The sequence below is a fragment of the Periplaneta americana genome, chromosome 7 (assembly GCF_040183065.1).
Source record: "Periplaneta americana isolate PAMFEO1 chromosome 7, P.americana_PAMFEO1_priV1, whole genome shotgun sequence".
Classification (NCBI taxonomy): Eukaryota; Metazoa; Arthropoda; class Insecta; order Blattodea; family Blattidae; genus Periplaneta; species Periplaneta americana.
Window position 1 is genome coordinate 34190207 of NC_091123.1, and position 27272 is coordinate 34217478.

Below are 27272 nucleotides of genomic sequence, written 5' to 3' on the forward strand. Positions count from 1 at the left end.
TGCAGGCCTGGCCTAAACGATCTAAGTGCAAGATCCATCCCCGATCCAGCCCTCGTAAAATCAGTCTCTCTCTCTATCTCTCTCTCACACACACACATATTTAGTTGTTGATTAGTCAACTGTCCCAGGACAGGTTTGAACCTCATAAGTGACACCAATAAGACAGCTAAACCAGGAGATGAAGTAGGATAACCAGTTCCTTTCAGGATCTATTTTAGTAATCTGTGGTATGGTTAGGATTTTGACAATAGAATCGAGATAAATTACTGAAGTAGCGGCCGATAATTTTATTATTAAGAGTTGGCAACCCTATCTTGCTGACAATGACGACGACGACGACGACGACGACGATGATGATGATGATGATGATGATGTATCGGTTTTTGTGTTGCTAACTGCATTAATTTTATACAAACAATACAATACATAACATTGTTTTACTTATTCTAAATTGATAGGACAAATATTTTACAAAAGTGTAAGAAAATTCACATGTGGAAGTAGGAAGTTCTAAGTCTTGAATGTTACTTCCTTGCCATCCAAATTTGATGGAAGCACTGGCGTCCTAGAAGAACTTGAACAAACACAACACCACTAAGCTGGTCACCGACACTACATTCTGGACTGCTGAAGCTGAAACAATGATACATTACTATTAATACAATCACTCTACATAGAGTACACATTGTAATACAAGTACATCTATAGAAACCTTTGGAATTTTAACGAGTAATAATTTCCCTCTGGAAGCTAATATAAACTTGAATTGAGTTTAATGATCACAGTAGCTCTGGGAGAATTTATATTGGTACCAGTAACATCCATTGTCGACTATTGACTATTATGAAAATACGGTTTAATTTCTTGTATAACAACGAAGAGAACGTTTGTTATGTTCACGTTGCAGCAGTATTTTAATTAGAAAATTCACAGATTTCGAATTAATCGATTGAAGAAACATTGGAAACATTGATTGTCGAGTCACGTACGGAAGGTCTAAAAATCTGGCATCGCTGTCGAGACGGCAGACTGTTTGTGTAGTATTCGCAACTGATCAACTGTTACGATGTTTACATTGCATTATAGTGCAGTTGGACGTACAGCATATTTTAAACAGTATTCGTAAAATTCGCGATCGAAATGTCGGCATAAAAGTATTATTGCTTCAAAAACCTCGCTAAAACGAGCAAAATGATATTAGACTTTTTTGTTCGTTATATTTTAAGGAATCACATGCTACAATTAGGCCTGATTGTATAAACCATTTAATCTTAGATCAGAGGTTAAATTGATCCTTGTTTCAGCTGAACTTGGAATTTTGTGTTGTATAAAGTCTAATCTGAGATTAATTTGTCTCAAACTAAAGTCAACTTTGACTGAAGAAATTTCTCCGATTAAGTTAGATGATCCAAGTTCAGTTATTTCTTTTCTGTTTGAAATATACGAGTGACAGATTGTGCAAATAAAATATCTATTATTATTAATATTAATAGATATGATAGGTACATTTATATATATTTCTTTCAATTTCTTGCCTTAATACACAAACAATCTTATATTTTATAAGGCTCTATCGTGTTCAGCAGTATCAAATAACATAACCCATAATTATATTATGTTTATAACAACCATTAATTATTAACGGATATGATAGGTACATTCATAAATTTTCAATTAACTGTATTACTAAACGAAAATTGTCGTTTTATAAAGCTTTATTATGTTTAGCAATATCAAACACCATAACATGATAACTCGGAGAACAGTAACCTTCTTCTTATTGTCCGCCATTATTTACATTGCACAAAAAAAACCAGTGTCTCCAACAGAGTGTACGGTAGTTGTAAAGTCGCTAGATTTCTCATTATCGACAAAGAAAGATTAAATTTTGTCACTATGGGGTGCTAAAATTCCTATTTAAGCAATATAAAAGTTAAAAGAAATTGTCGTTGAAAAAGAGTTAAAGTCGCTAGATTGGCAACACTGAACAAACCTGTCCGCGCATCACGTTTTTCACCTGTTTATGCGATGTTGCCAAATCCTTTTCACGTGAACTTAGATTGCATTTGAACCAAGGTAATTTGATCGCAGGAAAGTTTTATACAATAGAAGAAGTGTCTGAACTCGGTTCACTTTTCGATCTTCGATCAAAGTTGATCTTTAGTCAGGGAGATTTATACAATTGGGCCTTAATGTACTACCTTACCTTCCACTCTGTATAAAAGGAGTCCGCATATACCATACATAAGCTACTTGGAAAAGTTTCAAAGTAGATAGATGGATTTATTCAGCAATATTATCCTACATACAGATGCACTACACTTTCAGAATTTACCCAAATCCAGTGCACGGGTCTTTCGACCGTACGTACTTTGCAAAAAAAGTCTTACTTTGTGCGTTTTGCTCCCTCACCTATGATTAAATCCAACCACTCTTCATAAAACATACAGATTAATATGAAAATGGTACAAACACAGCATATTATATCATATATCCTAACCTAACATACAAACAGGTGTAAAAGTGTATAATTCAATTGTTAGCATTATCCCTTCGTCAGTTCGCATCATAAACTTCAACAGCTGATGTTCTAAGCCGTCTCGCCTTGAAGAGGAACAATCCAGTCTTTTGTTCGTATTCTCTATTCCCCATGAGGTCAGTTTTAAAATTAGAATCAATGAACAGAATATCTTCCAATAGCTGTTCAGAAGGCAATGATTTTACAGCTGCAACAGCGGAACTGTCTGTGCTATCTAATGCATCAATTACCTCCATTATTTTGCCGTAATGTTCTGCATAATAATTAATAGCATCCAACCACGTTTTCCAACGGGTCAAGATTGGTTGCGGGGGTAAGGGTATTCCAGGGGCAATTGTTTGGAACAGCAACACTCTCATTGCAGTATGTTTGATTGAATTCTTGTCTGCACTGAACAAATGTTAAGCTTTGACTATTCCAACCACAGTAATGTATATACAAGTGCTTACATAGGTATACATTAGCTGTAGCTGCTCTATCTATTTGGACCGGTCACATCACTTAACATGAACTGCTTATAAAACGAGACCGGGAGATCGCTCACTTCTTCTATACTACCGTACATCGGCAACCTGATTGCATGCTGCGTGTGGCAATTCAACGAAGTCTACTCATAACAAACATTATTTTGAAATTGTTAATTGTAATATTAAGGATTTACACTAGCCACTTATTTTCTTTTTTTAATCTTCACTCGTGTGTGTGATTTGTTTGAGTAAAATTTGAGAAATGCTCTTCTTACTAACATTCTTGATAACGTGTACATTGATTTTCACGATCGATATGTTGTTACCCTTCATCTTCTGCCACTTTTACTTCGCGCATTTTAGGAAGGGAATTTGGGGGCATCTGTATTTTGATGGATTAACTTCAGGCTCAATGTATAAGCTACGCCATTAATGGATGAATAAGGAATAAATCAATGGCTCTGCCATCCTACTCCGACTATTATATTAGCAGATTTGCAATGATGTTTTATGAATTGAAGAGTCCACTGCAAGAATGATGGATGTCATTTGGAATACATTTTGCAGAAGAAGCAATTGAAAGTTTGAAATGCTTAGCGCTCAAAGCTTAACTGTGATTTTCCGATCATTACTAGACAATGACTATCAGTGTTAATGCCATATAACTCTGTATGTACATTCTATATGTCTTAAGCTATGCATTGACAGTCTTGGTTCATTTTCGACAAGAAAGTGACATCCATCATTCTTGCAGTGGACTCTTCAATTAAAACGGATGTTCCAATCAGTCAGTTGAAGAGGGTACAAAGTCCTTTTACATTATCTTCCAGGTCCGATAACTGTATAGTGAAAAATATTCTATCAAGAAATCATGCTTCCAATAAATTAGTGATAAAGTCACGCGTTCAAATATTCCTGAAATATAAGTTAACGAGAAATACTTCAAAGTGAATAAAAAGTTATGCGTAACTAAGTAAATACTTGGAAATCGAAACTGGTAAACAACTACAAGAAATTTAAGGAAGCGGATTTTTATGTACCTAGTAAAATTAAAAATGACACCGAGTATACTTGAGTGAATATGATGTCAGTTACAACCGTTTTGTGGCCTTGTTCACAGCATTCTGAAATCTAGCAGCTGGGTCACATAAACTGGAGAATGAATCTAGTGAATCGTGCTTGCTATTGGTGTAAAATTGCTAGAAGAATAAAACATAGGCTCAAGACATTATAACAAAATGACAAGAAAATTCTCTCGCCTTGGTAATGTTAACATTAATTATTTTAAGAGAAAAATAAAATTCATCTTTCGGATAAATCCAACAGAAATTTGCTTCTAACGCCTTTTTAAGTCTTAAATAAATAGTAAGGAACACCGATGTTTTGACACTACACGTCTTTTCAAAGATTTTATTCTTCCTACTGTATCTTCGAGTACAAGCTATGGTCATTCGGAAAGCCCTATTACTTTGTCTTTTCTGTTTTTATTGTTGAGTTACATTAGTTACAGGTTATATATATTTTTTTAATTTTATTGAGTATGCCCCAATGAGTATAACTCATATGTAGGGGCTATACAAGGACACATACATATGTTATACAATGTAATTGAAAACGTCTGTCAAACGCCTGTGAAAACAAACAATATCACAAGAATTTATTAAAGAAAGAAAGCAAAATAAGAACAAATAGTAAGATAACATAAAGTTTTGGGCAGAAAGAAGAAAAAGTTTGAAACCATGAAATAACCAAATCAACTGAGAATTAAAATAAATAATCTTCCCAAAAACGTATTTTTAAACAATTCTTAAAACACCGGAAATTTGATAAAAGTCTCTGTTCTGAAGGAAGTTGGTTAAAAGTTGTTGTTAAAAAATGTTTAAGTCCTTTCTTTCCATAAGTTACGGAGCTATGCTGAGAAAAATATATATTGTTTTTTTGTCTTGTTAAATAAGTATGTATATCTTTATTAAATTGAAATGTAATATTACTATGTATTAAATTGTTAATAACTTTGTACATGAAAATAGCAGCACCTAATTTGATAAATTGATTCAACTGGTAGAACGAAAGAAAATTGATATAGATATTTAACTGGAGTCAAATAATGAAAACCCAATAAATTTCTTAAAGCTCTATTTTGAATAACTTGCAAAGGTTTTATTTATTTATTTTTTATTTTATTGGGTTATTTTACGACTCTGTATCAACATCTAGGTTATTTAGCGTCTGAATGATATGAAGGTGATAATGCCGGTGAAATGAGTCCGGTCCAGCACCGAAAGTTACCCAGCATTTGCTCGTATTGGGTTGAGGGAAAACCCCGGAAAAAATCTCAGCCAGGTAACTTGCCCCGACCGGGATCTTGTAAAGGTCTCAAAGCAGTTTTGTTATTATGTCTCCAAATAAATGACATATACATTAAATGAGAATGGATAAAAGCATAATATACATTAAAGAGACAAGATATAGGCAAAGATCTTTTAAGCCTTTTCAAAATACCAGACATTGAAGCAATTTTTTTCAGAGACAGCCAAAATATGCTTATCCCATGTTAAATGTTCATCAACAATCAAACCTAAAAATTTAACTAATGCAACGTTTTGTATTACAGAATCATTAAACTTTAATTCTTTCGGAATAATATAATGAAATGAAGGTTTAGTAAAAATCGTATACACAGTTTTATTCAAATTCAAAGAAAGCCTATTTGCGTTTAACCAGTTTTCAAGAGTAATAATGTCTGCCTCAAACTTTTCAAATAGTTCTTAAATGGAGTCAGTAATATAAAATACACTAGTGTCACTTAAGTTTTTTGTCTGTGTTTGAGTTTAAGTTCTTGTATAAATTTTATTGTGTTCCTGTTTTTTTTATAACAATGACTTTTTGTATAATAGGCCTAATATATTTGCGTTTCTATTTGTATTTGTAAATTAACTTTCAATTATTATTTATTTATAATTAAACCAGCAAACCAGTCGATTTAACTGCACAGCGTAAATCAACCCATGGCAAGGCAGCTTTATCTTGTAGTTTATACTTACAGCAGCCAGTTTTATCATCCTTCGCTTTTGCTCCAGCAGTGCACTGGCATTGGAAATTCTTGCACTCAGCCTTTCCCAGTTTCTGTGTACATTGTTCGTTGTATTCACAGCCAGCACTTAGAGTATCGGCAGCTGTAACACACAGAATGGCGTACAATTCAGTTAAACACTGAGACCTCCAGAAGGCTATAAAACATTTAGGAAAAATATATGAAATTTTAATAGAAATGCTTCAAAATCATATATTATTCATGGCATACGTTTGTATGAAAGTATTATTCTACAGGGTGGTCCAATTTTAATTTGATGATTATGATGACTATTACACTCTTACTACGACATACTACTTTTGACCAATAAAACGGTACGAAAGGACGTATTTCAACCAATCATGGCTGCTTATCGCACAATTTTATCGCGTCCCTAGCATTTGGTTAATTTTATCGCGTCCCTAGCATTTGTTTCTTTGTTTGCCAACATTTGAAACTGCGCTGGTCCGGACGTCAAAAATATATATAAAATTACAAACCACTTCAGTCGATGCACAGCAGTTTCAAATATGACTCGCATTGGCATTCAAAAACAAGAATTAATAAAAATCACTGATCATACCTATGCATCTTCTGAAACCCGATTTACAAATAAATGAAGAGCACCATTCGGAAATCCTAAATAGTTGAATACACCATGTAGGCCTAAATCAACGAGTTCCACTTCTATTATGCACACGTCCAATATAACATCAATTGAACCACCAACCACATTCAAATTTGAAAATTGTACATTCAATAATTATTCCTTTTTAAAATTATTCATGTTTATTTTTTATGTCATCGTCGTTAATTAAAACTTTTCTAACACTTGTGTATATTAGGTTATGTTATAGCTTCTGCTTTGAGAAGCTAAAAAGAACTTCTCTATATGATATTATGGATAGTCACGTATCAGAGATTGTTTAATATTAAGATTTATTGAATAGTAATCATTACAATGTCTGTATAAAGACACTACTGCCATCTAGCATGCATCTAGCGTAATACTTGTAATGTTGAGATGGTACAATAATACATTTGAAGACAGTTGTATTTTCGTAAGTCAATTAATATTTTTTTGTATTGGAGTACTTCGTTACTTCTAATCTTTATATACTTTCTTCTAATCGTGTAATAGTCAATTAAATCCCACTCGAGTTTTGATTTTCTCTAGACTATTAGGCCTACACTCTTACGACGTCATACTACTTTTGACCAATAAAACGGTACGAAAGGACGTATTTCAACCAATCATGGCTGCTTATCGCACAATTTTATCGCGTCCCTAGCATTGTTTAATTTTATCGCGTCCCTAGCATTTGTTTCTTTGTTTGCCAACATTTGAAACTGCGCTGGTCCGGACGTCAAAAATATATATAAAATTACAAACCACTCTAGTCGATGCACAGCAGTTTCAAATATAACTCGCATTGGCATTCAAGAACAAGAATTAATAAAAATCACTGATCATACCTATGCATCTTCTGAAATCCGATTTACAAATAAATGAAGAGCACCATTCGGAAATCCTAAATAGTTGAATACACCATGTAGGCCTAAATCAACGAGTTCCACTTCTATTATGCACACGTCCAATATAACATCAATTGAACCACCAACCATATTCAAATTTGAAAATTGTACATTCAATAATTATTCCCTTTAAAATTATTCATGCTTATTTTTTATGTCATCGTCGTTAATTAAAACTTTTCTAACACTTGTGTATATGATATTATGGATAGTCACGTATCAGAGATTGTTTAATATTAAGATTTATTGAATAGTAATCATTACAGTGTCTGTATAAAGACACTACTGCCATCTAGCATGCATCTAGCGTAATATTTGTAATGTTGAGATGGTACAATAATACATTTGAAGACAGTTGTATTTTCGTAAGTCAATTAATATTTTATTGTATTGGAGTACTTCGTTACTTCTAATCTTTAGGGGAAGGTGTTGTACCTTGGGTCATTTTTACATTTAATTTCTATTTTTACCATATTATGATTATTAGGTTGTCCAAATTATAAAATAAGATGAAGCTACTCTTTGAGATATCATTGGTAATCTTTATTTACGGATTTAATTACTCTGATAATTTTTATATTCAATTAAATGTATACAAGTATAATGGACCAAGGTACAACATGAGGTTGTACCTTGGGTCACCGATGTTGTACCTTGGGTCACATTATAAATTTAGCCTACAAGAAAAGAAACAAGAATACAAATTGTGGATAAACATAAATATGAATGCAAAGTGTACATATTATCTAAAAATCACGAAACTTCTGGAATATAATAGGAAACAAATTAAAGATACAATTTCTTTGCAACATGTTCATGCAATAATGCATTTGAAGCAGATAACAAACACAAAATCGATCTACTTAACATCATAAGTACTGAAATCAACTGCGAATTGTAGTTGGGAAGTTTGTCTCTTAGATTAACCTTGTTGGTAGGGAGGTGGTAGCCTCATGACTAAGCCACATGTCGCCAGTTTTTTTTCTCGATTTTCCAATTCTCTGGAATAGCCAAATTCTTTTCATATCCATACTGATATGCAAGTTTCAGAACTTCATTTCTATTTAGACCGTAATGTAGCCTTGCTGCCTGTTTCAAATACTCTACTAATTCAATCTCTTGTGGCAAAGTAAACGCTTTCTTCACATCATTGTTAGCTCTGTATACAAACTCATTTTCATTAGAATCCTGCATATTTTTTAAGTGCCTAGACAACGTAGTTTTCGAAATATCAAAATTTTTGGCAGCAGTCGCACTTTAGTTCCATTTGTTAACACATCCATTATAGTCATGCGAAGTGCTTCTACATCTACTTTTTCCCGCTTTTTTTCCATTCTTGCTTCTTGGCATGATTCTATAAAAATAAAAGTATGACGATATAATATTTCCAACATATTGAGCAATAAACTATATTAAATGAACTAATAATTTATAATGATTTGTACACTTCTGCTCATCATTAGTTCAATGCTGTACCCAAGGTACAACGCTTCAAGTGGACCGAGGTACAACTACTGCTCATTGTGAACTCAACATCATACTTCAAAAGTTAGGTTATATTCTAACAATAACCTAATATACCATTCGAACAAGAAAGAAACAAAGATTTTACCTTACTATTGGAAATGTCTTGAATTATAACACAGCCCCGTAAAAAAAAATAAAGAACACACTACAAACAAAATACTTTCTGAGATCAAAAACAAATTTCTTCACAAAGAAAGCAAACCACTGTATCTGAAGATCACCAAGCTTTCTGAGAGGACTCTTGTGTACAAATATGCAACTTGATTGTAATACTTCATTTTTCAAAACACAGACGGCAGAAAAATGATGAATGACCCAAGGTACAACACCTTCCCCTATATACTTTCTTCTAATCGTGTAATAGTCAATTAAATCCCACTCGAGTTTTGATTTTCTCTAGATAAATCAAAACGTCTAGTGAGATTACTGTTGATAAATGTAATTTAGAATTATTTTTTTTTATGGAGCCATGATATTTTGTACTTAACCAAATTGTCCTAAACTAAAATAAGAAGCAAATAAATTTAGCATCTTCATTTTCTATAAAGCATTTGTCAGGAAACAGATTTCGTACAGGCAGTGACGTCGCCAGGATCAGAGAAGGGGGGGGGGGTGCGGATAGGGTGCGAGCTGTAAAAATGGGGTGCGGACTGTAAAAATGTGGTATATAAAAAATCTAAAATGTTCTGTCATGCAGTTGCGTGTGTAGTGTACATATGTTTATTAATATTACTATATGTATCTCTTATTTTCATGCGTCGGTATTCTTCTCATGCAATACAACATTTCTTATGTGATTCAACATTTTCAACTTTTTTTTATCTCTGCGTCGGTAGACAGTGCTTTTTTCCCGTTTTTTTTCCGCCCTTCGTTGTTAGAGATGAACAACGACCACTCTCAGTCGAAAAAAACGGCACGCGAAACAAAATGCGGCATCTTGGGAAACACTATTCTCCAGTCAGGGGAAAGTTTTAAACCATTCAGATTGGAAACTTCTTTTCTCCTCCTTCCCAAATGTTCTTTTCGGATATTCATTTAACACGAACTGTTGAGGACCGTCGGAAACTTATTCAGCTATATCAAGAGGGAAGCCCTTTTCACTCTCATTAATCGCGAGTACATCATACTCTATCGCTTTCACTTCACTTTCAAATTCTATCGTAACATCCTCATCTTCACTTACTTTTCTTTGTTTCTGCGTAATTTAAAAAAAAAAGTCCGAAATATTACGTTTTTGTCCGGTAGATATTATAAAAGACTGTAGAATTTTCCTTTTTACAACCAAATCCTTATTATCTTATAATTATGAACAAAATAGACTATTATCTAAACTAGTAACTCTTAAGAACACACTCACTATGTTAGAAGTCAACTGTATAATGCAGTGTCGCACTGATGAAAGATTTCTTATAGGTACATTATTGTCTTAATACACGCTCAGTTCGTAACACAGCTAATATGACGTCTAATGAAAATTCAAATTCATTCAATCTTCCTGAAACTTCACTAGTCTTGTTGTTCTACGTAGATTATAGGCAAGTTAATTTCACTTAATAAAAGTATTAAATATGTTGAAAAATAATAATTAATATATCTAGGCTTACCAATAATGAGTCTGACATCCGGGAATGTTCATTGTCGAGTCGACTGCATTGCACCGACAGGCCTACATAATTATTAATGCTAATGACGTTCAAGCAGATGCAACGCTATTTAATCTATACTAATAATAAATCTGTAGCTGAAATTTTTCTGGTAATTTTCGATTTTTCAAAAATAATTGGTCCTAACATATATAATTAACCACCCTGAAACCGAAAATAGCTTTTTTGAAATTTTTGTTTGTATGTCTGTCTGTCTGTCTGTATGTTTGTTACCTTTTCACGCGATAATGGCTGAACGGATTTCGATGAAAATTGAGATATCAATTAAGTTCGTTGTAACTTAGATTTTAGGCTATATGGCATTCAAAATACATTATTTAAAAGGGGGGTTATAAGGGAGCCTGAATTAAATAAATCGAAATATCTCGCTTATTATTGATTTTTGTGAGAAATGTTACATAACAAACGTTTCTTTAAAAATAATGTGCGATAAGTTTTATTCCTTGAACAATTTTGATAGGACTGATATTTAATGAAATAAATGAGTTTTAAAATTAAAATAACTGCCATCTAAGGCCGTGTAATGAATTAAAAAACAAATGACTTCGTCTATAAGGGGCCTTGGACAGCAACAATCGAAAGCTATGAAAGATAGCCTACAGAGAATGTTTCTGTGTTTGTATGAAGTAATATCGGAAGCTAAATTAACCGATTTGTATAATTAATTATTATTTCACCACTGGAAAATGTAGTTTCTCTAGAACGACATAATGCTATAATGTTATTACAGTAACTTCTGATATAATATAATATAATATAATATAATATAATATAATATAATTTAAGTTATTTGAAGGGTTCAGTACCATAGTGGGCCAAGCGCCATTTACTGAAGACGTAGAAAACAAGGGTTAAAATTAAGTTATTACCATAATTCAATGGAAACCTATAACAAGTAAAATAAAATATACACATTAAATCTAAATGATGTCAATCTTCATTAAACTATGGTTGCATGTAATAAAAATTAAGAAACATGTTAAAGGAATTGTCATTGCACCAAATGAGTGTCTCTGGACCAAAATGATCGCATTTTAATTATTTGGATGCAATTTAAATTAAGTAACATATTAAACGATTTATCCTTCTATCAAACACGAATGTTCCCTGGATCAAATGATCTATTTTAATTATGTAATTACTTTATATTTATTTCTAACGGGTGCAGCGGAGCGCACGGGTACGGCTAGTGATGGAATAAAAACAAGATTAACGTTGAATAACTCTTCTCGGGTTCTCAGCCAGGTGAGTTGGAGATTAGCTTCCAAGCTTTCGACGGTTAGCTCTGCCATCTTCTTCAGCTAGCAGAGCTAGCCGTCGAAAGCTTGGAAGCTAATCTCCAACTCACCTGGCTGAGAACCCGAGAAGAGTTATTCTACATCAAACGCCGGGAAAGCCTCAAGTCATACAAGATTAACGTTGATTTGCGTTTAACTGTGAATCGTGTAGAATGTCAAATGTTATGTAGGCTTGCAGTTTGAATAATGGCTTTTTTTATTTCTGGCGTTTAATGAAATTTGTTTTACACTCTTACAGGAATATATTTGTTTTCGTTCTTCAAAATAACTTATGCCTAGTATTTTTTAAATAAATTGCCCAAATCAGGGCTTTAAATGCCCTTTGGGGTGCGGAAAGGGGTGCTCCGATTTTTTATGGGGTGCTTGCGCACCCTTTCGCATCCCCCTAGCGACGTCCCTGCGTACAGGTAAACGCTGTTGGCCTCTTTACTGTTACAAGATGGGACGCAGCTGCTGAGGAAAAGCTGTACATTTCGCCTGGATCAAGTGTGAGAAGGTTTTGTGTTGCTCGTATGCACAGACAACATAGGCCGAAGGAACGTCAAGGCTAGTCGAAAGTAAACACGCAAGCCTACAACTACATACAGTTTCATCGCTCAGTACATCAGAATGAATATTCGACAATATTTGGTCGCCGGGATGCAGTTTATTCAATTAAACCGATTACATGGACAACAAATACATCCCTTCATTTCAACATTTCAGAAAAGTAAACCTGTGTACGGTAATGATTTAGAATTTTCGCACGATTTTATAGGAGAGCACAGAACACTTAACAAGAATTTTACTCGCTCCATCGAAATTAGCCAGTTCATGTTTGCTTTACGACTCTACATTTAGTAATATCAGGTTTATATATTTCTAGTAATTTATTGATTTTACTATGATCAGCACATTGATTACAACTCTCTGTATGCTTCTCTATTCACTTTCAACAAGTTATTGGCAACAGTACAATATATTTAGGATACCAACGTATTGAGATCTGCTTTGTGTGCCAACACTGTGTATTCAGTATTACTTCATACTTATTTATTTACTTATTTATTTATTTATTTATTTATTTATTTATTTATTTATTTATGTCTATAACAGGGCAAAGCCCCAATTACAATAGACAGTACAGATTTGTTAAAAAAAAACACAGATTTGCATATAACATGAAAAAAAGAGATAAAACAGATACACCTGCAAGATACAAGTGTAATTACAAATTCAAAATTAAAAATGAAAAATAAAAACAAATAGATACTACCCAAATAAAAGACACAGATATAGATATAAATGAAAAATACCAAATAAAAAAAAATTAAAAAGAGTTAAGTATAGACATCATAGACAAAAATGTTAAATGTAGCTATTATTGGCAAATTGCAGAGTAAATATAACATGTTAATAAATTCAGAATATGCTTGTATGCAAGCTTACGTTGCTTAATTTGTTTTTAATATTTGACATGATCATTTTTAATGTTGTTTTGAATGATTAGTATTGTCACTATGTTATATTTCATTCTATTTATGTCATTTCCAAATGTAAGGCAAAGTTTTGTAATTAATTTTAGATGGATATCTGTTATATCTCGTACCTGGAGATGTCCTATAAGGGTGAAAACGTTAGTATTAAGACTAAATAAGATGTAAAACATAAGTGTTTTGTTTTATATATAATCAATCCTCAAGCCATAAGACGGAATAAATAATTAATTATATTGATATATGTTATTAACAAGGGTCTTAGCTGTCTATTCCTCATCATGAATTGTAAATTACCATTCTACCCTTGTCACAGTCCTCGATCTCTTGTCACTTTTTTTTATCCTCTCATCTAATCTATTCTACCCTTGTCACAGTCCTCGATCTCTTGTCACTTTTTTTATCCTCTCATCTAACCCATTCTATCCTTGTCAGAATCTTCGATCTCTTGTCACTTTTTTTATCCTCTCATCTAATCCATTCTACCCTTGTCACAATCCTCGATCTCTTGTCACTTTTTTTTATCCTCTCATCTAACCCATTCTATCCTTGTCAGAATCTTCGATCTCTTGTCACTTTTTTTATCCTCTCATCTAATCCATTCTACCCTTGTCACAGTCCTCGATCTCTTGTCACTTTTTTTTATCCTCTCATCTAACCCATTCTATCCTTGTCAGAATCTTCGATCTCTTGTCACTTTTTTTATCCTCTCATCTAACCCATTCTACCCTTGTCACAATCCTCGATCTCTCGTCACTTTTTTTATCGTCTCAACTAACCCATTCTACCCTTGTCACAATCCTCGATTTCTTGTCACCTTTTTATCCTCTCATCTAACCCATTCTACCCTTGTCACAATCCTCGATCTCTTGTCCCTTTTTTATCCTCTCATCTTTCCCATTCTACCCTTGTCACAATCCTCGATCTCTTGTCACTTTTTTATCCTCTCATCTAATCCATTCTACCCTTGTCACAATTCTCGATCTCTTGTCACTTTTTTATCCTTTCATCTTTCCCATTCTACCCTTGTCACAATCCTCGATCTCTTGTCATTTTTTTATCCTCTCATCTAATCTATTCTACCCTTGTCACAATCCTCGATCTCTTGTCACTTTTTTTTATCCTCTCATCTAATCCATTCTACCCTTGTCATAATCCTCGATCTCTTGTCACTTTTTTATCCTCTCATCTAACCCATTCTACCCTTGTCACAATCCTCGATCTCTTGTCCCTTTTTTATCCCCTCATCTAACCCATTCTACCCTTGTCACAATCCTCGATCTCTTGTCCCTTTTTTATCCTCTCATCTAACCCATTCTACCCTTGTCACAATCCTCGATCTCTTGTCACTTTTTTATCCTCTCATATTTCCCATTCTACCCTTGTCACAATCCTCGATCTCTTGTCACTTTTTATCCTCTCATCTTTCCCATTCTACCCTTGTCACAATCCTCGATCTCTTGTCACTTTTTTATCCTCTCATCTAACCCATTCTACCCTTGTCACAATCCTCGATCTCTTGTCACTTTTTTATCCTCTCATCTAATCCATTCTACCCTTGTCACAATTCTCGATCTCTTGTCACTTTTTTATCTTTTCATCTAATCCATTCTACCCTTGTCACAATCCTCGATCTCTTGTCACCTTTTTATCCTCTCATCTAACCCATTCTACCCTTGTCACAATCCTCGATCTTGTCACTTTTTTATCCTTTCATCTTTCCCATTCTACCCTTGTCACAATCCTCGATCTCTTGTCACCTTTTTATCCTCTCATCTAACCCATTCTACCCTTGTCACAATCCTCGATCTTGTCACTTTTTTTATCCTTTCATCTTTCCCATTCTACCCTTGTCACAATCCTCGATCTCTTGTCACCTTTTTATCCTCTCATCTAACCCATTCTACCCTTGTCACAATCCTCGATCTCTTGTCACTTCTACCCTTGTCACAATCCTCGATCTCTTGTCACTTTTTTTATCCTCTCATCTAACCCATTCTACCCTTGTCACAATCCTCGATCTCTTGTCACTTTTTTTATCCTCTCATCTAACCCATTCTACCCTTGTCACAATCCTCGATCTCTTGTCACTTTTTTATCCTCTCATCTAACCCATTCTACCCTTGTCACAATCCTCGATCTCTTGTCCCTTTTTTATCCTCTCATCTAACCCACAGCCTTCCATATCTAGCGACAACTTACCTTTAAAACATTTTGTGGAGTTGGCAACACCGACGTATCCTTCTTTGCATTTACAGCTGAACCGAGCTCTCGACCGGTTGTCACAAAATGCATTTTCAACATCGGCGCAATCTGTATCAGTTGTACAATCTCCTCCAATAACTGAAACATTAAAAAAGAAAACAAAAATTAATAGTTGATTCTTGTTTGCGTAGAATTATACGCAATTACGTTTTGTATTAAAATTACTTTTTACATACACAGACGTATTTATGTAAAAAAAATCCCAATTAATGTTTCTGATGTTAAGAATCAGATTTTCAACTGTAGTAGTCCAAATACACCATGTCGAATAATTTTATTAGTTAGGGAGACGAATGACTGAAATAAATGGGAAGTGAGAGAAGAAGCAATTACAGTATACGCGAACAAGTGTCCTTACAAGGAAAATTGGAGCTGATCGCTTGAAATCAATTTAAAAAATTCTGAAACTTAGTGGAAAGAAGATGTATACCTCACTCCATACATGAAGACTCCGCTTATCAACAAACATACCGCAAAATCCTTCCGCGCCCCAACCGCTGATTGATCGTATGTTCGCGGCGGAAAATGGGTCGTCCATCGACACGTGTGGAGCAATAACAGCTGATGACGTGACATAACAGAGAATTATTTTAAGCTAACTATCTAATATAAACCATCGAATACATGCGGGAGCTTTACAAGAGTATCATGAAGCATCCACGTCAGGTATCGGGCTGTTTCTAAAGTGTTTCTCCTTATGATCTTACGATGTTTTATGCCTGAATTACGAAAATCATTAGAACTTGCACTATTATTGAACATATGTCGCAGGAAGTTAAAAATATGCAATTTAACCATCGCAACCTATCAGAAATCTTTTCTGACCCTATACTTTTTACATACTCTTGTAAGTTGGCAGAATGTGGTTCTATTCATTCAGTATTCTAGATATGCTTCTATTAAAGTTTCTAAATTAATTTATATACGTATTTATTTTTATCTATTTATTTGTAATTTGAATCTCACATATTTGAACTTGGAGTCACAAAAGACCCCAAATAGGTTGTGCGCTACTTCCCACTTTATTTCGTTTAGTTCATCTGAAGTTATTTAATTTAAATGCTCTTATGATACTGTACTAACTCCAGGTGTTGCTACAATATGCAGCTGGTACTTAAATCCATTGTTATAACGAACGCTGCTTCAATAACCTACTGTACTGGATACATTTTCAGTATTTAATAAAAGAGAAAAACAACACTACAATAATATAAATAAATATAATATAATTATAATAAATGATACATATCATATGGTATATTCATGTAAGTTAAGTGAACAATTTCTTCTAATTGAGTTATATAATTCCGTCGCATACTGTGAATTGTGAGGATTTAGTTGCATGAATCTTGTAAAAACTGAAATTAGAAACTGTCTTTCAGTAAAAAGATTTAGCACTCTGCTATGAAATCTTGAAGGGCGTACTCTAAAAGAATTTTAATGTTTAGAGTCCCCATAAAATTATGTATTTTACTTAATGTTATATCAATTCAGTAGTAATTGATTCTAAACATACCTACGTCAAATGTTTTACTTACATAAGCATATCTAGAGCGTGGTAAGATTGTTTGAAAGTAATACAACTCCAAGAAACAAAGTACATAACTTTTGTTTCTGCATACTGTATTATTGCTAATAATATTGCATAAGCTTTTCGCAATTTGCACAAATACAATTTTTCGTTTCTGCATTCTTTTTATTTTTTTTATTTTAGTTTATTATTTAACGACGCTGTATCAACTACTAGGTTATTTAGCGTCGATGAGATTGGTGATAGCGAAATGAGGCCGATGATTCGCCATAGATTACCTTGCATTCACGTTACGTTTGGGAAAAACCTCGGAAAGAACCCAACTACGTAATCAGCCCAAGCGGGGATCGAACCCGCGCCCGAACGCAACTTCGGACTCTGCATTCTTGCGAGAATTATTTTTTTTCTAGGTTAAACCTGAGTCAAACCCAAGTAAAAGTTAACTAAAGATAGAAATTATTTTGAAATAAAAAATATATAAGTATAAACATTTTTTGGGCAAAACTTAAGATTTTGAGAAAAATTGTGCACATGATTTAGCAATATCTAAGTGATGTAAAATTTTTAAGATGCAATGAAAATTGTAGGAATTATTAAAAGAGTAACGCGTCGCCCTAAGAGCATGGTTCCGCGTTTTGAAATTTGCTAATACTCTTCCTCCCTATTTTATTTAATAATTGTAAATTCTTATAGATAGGTATATTATTATGTGCTTCATCTTACTACAACGATCTCCGGATCTCTGATATCCTCTCTTGCAAGCGCATTGTTTGTTATAGCACCACACCCTGTCTTGATTTGGATCACCAGACACCCTACAGTCCGGATCGGCCGTGCAGGGATCTCCTAGACCTATAAGCAAGTTCAAATGATTTATGTAACATATGAAGGATACAGGGGAAACAATTAATGTCACATTTCCGTAAGGGTGAGATAATGATCTAATTCATCATATTACTGCACAATTTATTGCTATTTCTATTGAAAATCAAAGAAAGGATGGCTGTATCCATGGTGATAATTCTCCTTTTCACCAGTTTAATGAGAAAAACACTAAATTTCGAATTAGGTAATGGCATCTTTATGGAATTTTGACATTCATTGTTTTTCCCATGTACCCCTCATATGTTAAAGTCTCAGTACCAATCATAACAATAATAATAATAATAATAATAATAATAATAATAATAATAATAATAATAATAATACAGTAATAATAACATCATAATATAACATATACAGATTTGAAATGTAAATACGAGTACATCTTCCTGTACCTATTCTTTTTACAATTGGAATTTTTTTCTTCAATTAATTTCTATCTTTCTAGTCACCATCGTAATCCTCTCTCTTCCATCATGCCAATAACACTCTCCAGCCATGTTTTCTTAGGTCTTTCACTTCATTTCTTCCGAATTGAGACCCATTCAAAACTCTTAAGGCTCATTCACAATGAAAATTAAACATAATGTAAGCGTTAACTTAAGAATATAAACGTTACGGTAAAATCAAGAAGTCATACCATCAATCACGATGGGATCATAAACATAACAGCAAACATACTTGGTAACCATGGAAACATAACAACGACGCCATTTCCTCATATTCTGTCGTATACTTCAGCGCTCCACGATTGTGTTCTGTTTGCAAATCACGTAAGCATAAGCATGAAAGTTTGGAGTTTGCAAACTTTCATGTTAACGTCTTACGGTAATGTTTATGTCAATGCTTATGTGAATAATTGTGAATGATCCCATTTCGTAGCCTGGGCGCAAACTTCTGTGTGTATGTTACGGTTATGTTTAATTTTCATTGTGAATGGGCCTGTAGTTAACATATTTGCATCCATCGTGTTCACATATCTAAACCGTTGCATTTTTTTAAACTCCCACAAGCTGTATAATAGAATTTGTATAGTTCATTTTTTCTTATTGTATCATTTCGAATTCTATCCAGGTTAGAGCATCGTGTTGACCTTTAAAAAAATCAATTTCTGTTGACTGTAATTTTTATGTTTGTTTTGTATATTCCATATTTCTGTACTACACTTCTCACTGTTGATTTACAGATATATATATTTTAATTTATTTAAACTTTTCTTTATCCCATAAAATTCGTTCAGAATTGCTAATGCAGATCGATCCGTAATTGAGGAGCTGGCGTACAGAAAGCGACATGTCCGTAAAATCTCAAAACGGAGATAATAGATGGCGCGGATGCTTCATTTAATTCTCGGTCTATTCCTGACATTATATCTGTTCCAAATATAACATATTTAATAGTAAACAGCGAAAGAAAAACGTGTGTTCATTCAAAACACATGTTTGACAGTTGTGTTTATTCACACGTCTGCAGCAGCCAATAGTAATCATAACAGAGCATCTCATCATGCTGGCGGTAAGGATGGAGTCAAACAACAAAGATGCGACTATTTCAGAGGTGTTTCTATTACCAAATACACATTAGTCTTATCTTATACAGAGTGATTTACATAGAACTGACACATTTCTTTCTTTAATTATTCCGTTGGAAATTCATTCAATGACCCAATTTTAGCACCAAATTAAGCAGAATGTTCTGGAGTTTCGATTCCTTGTCACTAGATGCGCAGATGTTTATGTTTTATTCCTATTGTTGGCAGCACTAGATGCGCAGATGTTTATGTTTTATTCCTATTGTTGGCAGCTGTTTTCGACATTTTGTGTCAACGTGAAAATGCAGTACACATTAAATCAACGACTCTTTATGTAAACTCACAGAATTCACGCCATTGGGCCATCAAAAATCCACATGTCATCCATGAAGCACCTATGCACCCGGTTAAAATCGGAGTTTGGTGCGCAATATCCTCACAGAGAATAGTGGGGCCAATTTTTTTAACCTGACTGTGAACACTGCAGAGTACCGACTGATTTTCATGGAGTTTGTTGAGCAACTGGACGATGTAGAGCTGAGTCAAGGATATTTTCAGCAAGATGGCGCTACATGCCATACATCAAATGAATCCATGGAACTAATTGCATGTTTCTTTGACGACCGAATAATTTCCAGGAACCTGTGGCCACCGAGATCTCCGGATTTGACAACGCCGGACTTCTTTATATGGGGTTACTTAAAAGACAGGGTTTACGCCACACGTCCCCAGACATTGGACGATCTGAAGCACAACATCACACAGGAGATTCAAGCTATTGACAACAGAGTCCTCCAACGAGTGGCCAGTAACATGGAACGACGTGTTGAGTTGTGCCTTATGCAGGATGGAGGACATTTTCAACATTTGCTATAGAGGTAAATAATCTCCCAAAATTCCTCTGCATTTTAGGTATAATAAGTTGTCGCTAGCACAATTCGTTTTGAAACAATTAATGAAAGAAATGTGTCAGTTCTATATAAATCACTCTGTATTTCAGCGCTCTTGTTTTCATTTCCTTGTATTATGGTGAAAAATAAGTAGTTCTTTTGCAAAAACGTTTTCATGGATTTTGTCTGACATCAATGAGATAAATAATATGTATCAATTAGTTAGTTTCTAATGATAGATTAGAACCCTACTACAGCGGTTCTCAAACTACGGTCCGCGGACCACCTGTGGTCCCCGAGGTCTGCCCTTGTGGTCCTTCAAAAAGGACAGGAGAAAAAATATAATTCAAACGAAATGCGTATCACACTATAGCTGAAAATCTCAGAGTTTGGAAATGACACATGGCAATTGCCTTTCACTTTTTCTCCCAGTACTGACATTTTATGAAATTTATTACCCTACCTGTGTACCGACTTACCACTCTACTCTTAGCAACAAAAGAGGGATTTAAAGCACTATGAACGTGGTGTTTCTCGCCATCTTTTCCCTGCACATCAGTTGATGACATGTGGTTAAGTACATTGGCATATCTACTGTCCGTTACTCAGGAGAAGATGAACGGAAACAATGTGACCTTCTTGACTATCGCTGTTGATTATTGTAAACATCGCTCAGATAAGCATCCCAGTAGCCAGGTTATTACTCGTGCAGGAAACATGAGTAACAATGCGTATGGAAATTAAAGCTAAGTAGAACAGAAGGAGACCTAATGTTTCCACTTACTGCAGTACAAATATTGCACGTGTTGTCGTACGTTATCTGTTCACACCCCTTCCTCCTCAGTCCGCTCTCGTCTTCTCCTGAGTCACCGACAGTAACTAAACGAACTAAATCTCTCTCTACAAGCTAATTCTTTGACTGTTCTCAATGCGCATGAGAAAAAAGTGTTCGAGAGGAAACTTGGTTTGTGGGTTTTTTTACTATTTCCAATCCTAGAGTCTTTTTTGGTTGAAAATGATTTCGTTATTCGAAAAGAATTATGCAATGACATATGTTCGCATTTCGAAACTCTGAGGTCACAATTTGAAACTTATTTTCCAAGTAAATATGATAAATTTTCATGGGTTCGTGATCCCTTTCATTGCGATATTGAAAATAACAAACTTTCATTGAGTGAAAGAGAACAGTTAATTGAACTCTCGAATGACACCGGACTTAAAGTGAAATTCCAAGCGGAAAGAATGGTTAATTTCTGGACCTCATCACAAGTGAAAAGAGAATATAGTGAACTGTACAATGGTGCTTTACAGATTATAATTCAGTTTGCATTTACGTATCTGTGTGAAAAAGGGTTTTCATCACTAACTCTAATAAAAGCAAAGTCCCGAAATCGACTAGATGTATGTGGCGATCTCCGACTGAAGCTTACCAGCATTCATCCAAATATAGAACAACTGTGCGAGAATCGACAGGCTTATCCATCTTATTAATTTGAGTACCAACATTTATTTATTTTGTTTAGTTAATAAGTTAAACATTATCCAAACTCTAATAGCCTTGATTTATTAAAAAACGAAAATGAATTTTTTCTATTAACATTAGATGAAATTATTGGGGATCATCAGTGCGATTTTCGGCGTAATAGATCGACTATTGATCAGTTTTTTTGTATTCGACAGATAATGGAGAAAAAATGGGAGTATAAGGGTACAGTACATCAGTTATTCATAGATTTCAAAAAGGCATATGACTCGGTTAAGAGGGAAGTATTATATGATATTCTTATTGAATTTGGTATTCCCAAGAAACTAGTTCGATTAATTAAAATGTGTCTCAGTGAAACATACAGCAGAGTCCGTATAGGTCAGTTTCTATCTGATGCTTTTCAATTCACTGCGGGCTAAAGCAGGGAGATGCACTATCACCTTTACTTTTTAACTTCGCTCTAGTATATGCCATTAGGAAAGTTCAAGATAACACAGAGGGTTTGGAATTGAACGGGTTACATCAGCTTCTTGTCTATGCAGATGACGTGAATACACAAACGATTAGGGAAAACACGGAAATTTTACTTGAAGCAAGTAAAGCGATCAGTTTGGAAGTAAATCCCGAAAAAGACGAAGTATATGATTATGTCTCGTGACCAGAATATTGTACGAAATGGACACATAAAAATTGGAGATTTATCCTTCGAAGAGGTGGAAAAATTCAAATATCTTGGAGCAACAGTAACAAATATAAATGACACTCGGGAGGAAATTAAACACAGAATAAATATGGGAAATGCGTGTTATTATTCGGTTGAGAAGCTCTTATCATCCAGTCTGCTGTCAAAAAATCTGAAAGTTAGAATAGAATTTATAAAACAGTTATATTACCGGTTCTTCTGTATGGTTGTGAAACTTGGACTCTCACTCTGAGAGAGAAACATAGGTTAAGGGTGTTTGAGAATAAGGTGCTTAGGAAAATATTTGGGGCTAAGCGGGATGAAGTTACAGGAGAATGGAGAAAGTTACACAACACAGAACTGCACGCATTATATTCTTCACCTAACATAATTAGGAACTTAAAATCCAGACGTTTGAGATGGGCAGGGCATGTAGCACGTATGGGCGAATCTAGAAATGCACATAGAGTGTTAGCTGGGAGACCGGAGGGAAAAAGACCTTTAGGGAGGCCGAGACATAGATGGGAGGATAATATTAAAATGGATTTGAGGGAGGTGGGGTGTGATGATAGAGGCTGGATTAATCTTGCACAGGATAGGAACCGATGGCGGGCTTATGTGAGGGCAGCAATGAACCTTCGGGTTCCTTAAAAGCCATTTGTAAGTAAACATTAACTTAATTAGTTAATACTAATATAAAATTAAATGAATTAAATTAGCCTAATTTTAATTAATTCATTCTGTTCAAAAATATAAATATACTGGTATTAAAATATGCTACAAAAATGATAAATTTGCTTTCAAAGGAAACAAGAGTAAGGTGGTCCGTGGACCTATTTTGACTTAAAAAAGTGGTCTCCACTTCAAAAAAGTTTGAGAAACGCTGCCGTACTACATTGGAAATTCATCCTGAAATACATTTTCCGTGTTATGTACTGTTGCGTTCAAGATTTCTTACTGTTGTTCAATTTTATTGTACCATGAGCAACACATTAATTCATAATGCAACATATCCGAACTATAAATGCAAACAGTACCCGTAAGTATACTGAATATTTTATGTTCCTTGTATACAATAACCTTTTATACACCTTTAGAATATGAAGAGCACATAAAACAGGTTACAAATTGTTGTATATAAGCTTTATCAGATTTATCTCTTCCTTAAAACTCCGTTAACAAGGACATATTGCTTTTTGAACGCCAACTCCTCAATTATTCTCTTTGTTATTTCAGAATCATTGTTTCCTTTATTGTAATTTCAACTCTCATATATTAATGTTATCACAAATGCCAATACACCCTTCGGTCAGGCCTCGAAGTGGATTGCAGCAGACCGTAACGGCGTTCCGGTTCGAGGATTTCAGGAAGCTTTCCGTTCCGTGTCGTAAGAAATGACTGTTGCCCTTTCCGATTGAGTTCGGTATTAATTACATGATATTTCAATAAATTATTGAATCAACTTTCAATTAAAGTGTTAAAATTTGCAACGGCTAATACGACTATGTATTAACAGTAACTTTTTATTTTGTAATAAATTTATTAGTAATATTTTTACAACTATTTTATATTTCATTGACTAAAGACCATCTTAATTAGAGAAATTAACACGATGTTCACAGGTGATTTTATCTAAGTTGAATATGAGAGATGGTGAATAATCTTGAGGCATCTAGAAAGAGACTGTTTGACAATCTACTTATGTAACATACTTAACAAAACTATTTACTAAGAGGTAGGTAACAACAATTAATAAACTTTCCTCTAATCAGAAAATCTAAAAATTAACTGAATAAGAAAGATGTTTTTGTTAGTAAAGGTGTAAAAGAAAACAACTGATTAATTTGTAAATACAGTACTATAATTAAACACGATTACACATGGAATAAATTTAATAGACAATATAATAGAACTGAACGAAAATGAGCGCATGTGATAGAATGATAAAACTGCAGTTGATATTGATTAGGTGATTAGCGTGTCAAGTATGTTTACATGTATGTTGAAAGATGTGTAGATAATACGCAAACAATTTTGCTGACTAGCAAGTGGAAAGAGTTGAGACTGACCTACATATTGAAAAATACCGATTCAGCTATTGCAGTCTGTTGGCTCTATGTCAACATCTGCTAACCTGAATGCGGTATGATGATATAGAATAATATTAGTTATGTATAAGTTAACCTAAAATTAAACATATATATGAAAGCCATAGAATAGAATTAGATGATTAAAGTAATAAGGAAAATTGATTTACAACTGTTTATTTTCAAAACTAGCAGATATATAGGGGACAGTTGGGTAGTATCGGACACCGGGTAATATCGGACAGTGCGTTTTTTTCTGTAAGCGACATCACAGAAACGTAACCATGTCATTCAGGTACTATCATCTGGTGATAGATGAAAGAAACTCATTGTCTGATATTACCCGATGTCCGATACTACCCAACTCTCCTCTAAGTTCTAAGGTTTTATAGTAAACACGATTGGTTTAAACATGCACTAAAACCAGACGTAAGTGTAAGTTCGAACCAACACAAATTACATAGATATGCTACAAAAATTAGTTATTAAATTGTATATATATTGTGTTTAATTACTATTTGTATACGGCTCAATTTTAAATTATTAAGTTTATGTACTTTTGTGAACTATTAACAATAAATACTAAATACTATGTAACAGTTTTCTATACTACGTAACGTCAAAGAAGCTTGATTCTCACATGTAGGTTAACTAAGGTATTGACAAAACTTAAAATGTAAATTTCTTGTAATCTGAAAATTACCCACATATTTTATCCAAAAACACTAATATAATTAAACTATCTTAGAGTTATTTTGAGCTACGAATGTCATAATTTCAAATTACACAGAGACATCATTTTATTTTTACTAACATTTCTAATATTAACCTGGCTATACCTTTGTATTAACGGTTGAGAACCGTTTGCTATCCCCTTCCACGACTGGATTTGGATGATACTGGCGTAAAATACAAACAAATCACTTTACTAGGTATAGGAGGGAAGAAAAGTAGTTCATCCATTTACGTAAACTAGGAAATATCGCGATTTTGAGTTTGATCATTTTCATTACGTTTTTGTTTAATCAAAATACAGTACAGTATTAACAATAAGTGTTTTTACTCACGAATTGAGCTATCCATTTGGACGTATTCATTATGCAGTGTATATTATACTGTTTACAGCACATCAGCGTACAATGTAGAGAATGAAGTTAAACTGAAAAATGATCATAATATGAATATTTAAACACATTTTTGAAAATGGTGGCCGTTCATTTCGATACAGTCTTCAGTTCATTTGTGCATATTATCGCACTATAGACTATTGTACATTCCAGTTACCAGTTTCATTCTTCGTACTAGTAACTCATGTTGAAATAATTCTGTACCTACTCTATAAAAGAGTACCTTACGTACTGTAAATTCATTCTTCACTTCTGCCCGATCCGAAAAGATAAAATTACTCAGACATGCTATCTACTGTCCGTCCAAGTGGTTTTGTCGCAGGGTCATAGAAAGGGGAGAAATCACGTGACAGTTAATTCCTTAACTATGCTCTTTTATTTAAGTTATTTTAAACAGTTGTATAATATTACCTAGACGTCCAATTCTTAACAGAAATTAATGTTTTCAGAAAAGAGCTAAGACAGCCCAGCTACTAGCCTTTACAGAGAGGCGAGCAGAAGCGGGTGGGGGAAACCGAGCTACGACGTAGGCAAACGGACTACAGTACCTGTGCGAAAATATGATCCAATATTGAAAGCTCTTTCGTCACTAGAAAACGCGAACATATTTCTGGAACGTACTATACTCACTAACTCAGTACTGCTTGACTGCATGTACGCGGCCTTGGTTCTGTGTGGAGAACGGTTGGAAGTTTACTAGTAGAGGAGTTGGGAGTGAAGTACATTCAAAAACTCAGGTACAATAAAGATTGAAGTAAAAATAAAAAAATGTCCCTGTATAAACTCTGCATTGGTTATCTCAGTAATATTGCATTTACTTCTTCAGAAGTATTACTTAAATGCGAGGGTATTAGAATGTTTGCCAAGTCAATTGTGCCGATAAAATGTATTTGGAAAACAAATCTGAAGATTTATACCTCCGTCATATTTTTAGAAACCATTTTATTTCGTACAACTACATCATCTGATTGGGCTACTTTTTCTGCTCACTGATGTTTTCTCTATGGGCCAGAGCAAAAGCTTTGCCTATTGGCAATCGCTGACCTAGGGTGTATTAATTCCTGTCTACAATTACATACCTAATGTCCCAATACATTTCTGTCCATTGTAGTTGTAACCCGTCTTACATACGCATCTTTGGTTCAAACACTGGGTTCCTTCAGAGTAGTAACACTGAATAGATTCTTCGCAGACTCCAGCATGCTCGACCTC

General features: G+C 34.1%; 1 protein-coding gene across 1 annotated transcript in view; it reads right to left on the bottom strand.

The window, feature by feature from the left end:
- Positions 1-418: 418 nt before the first annotated feature.
- LOC138703051 (prion-like-(Q/N-rich) domain-bearing protein 25) overlaps positions 419-27272 on the bottom strand; it is a 55095-nt gene continuing 28241 nt past the window's right edge. The window contains exons 3-7 of the mRNA XM_069830588.1: positions 27140-27271; positions 18099-18227; positions 15782-15922; positions 6051-6182; positions 419-633 (exon numbers count right to left, since the gene is read on the bottom strand). Coding sequence (XP_069686689.1) covers positions 566-633; positions 6051-6182; positions 15782-15922; positions 18099-18227; positions 27140-27271 — 602 coding nt within the window. The 3' untranslated portion in view covers positions 419-565. The remainder of the gene's footprint in view (positions 634-6050; positions 6183-15781; positions 15923-18098; positions 18228-27139; position 27272) is intronic.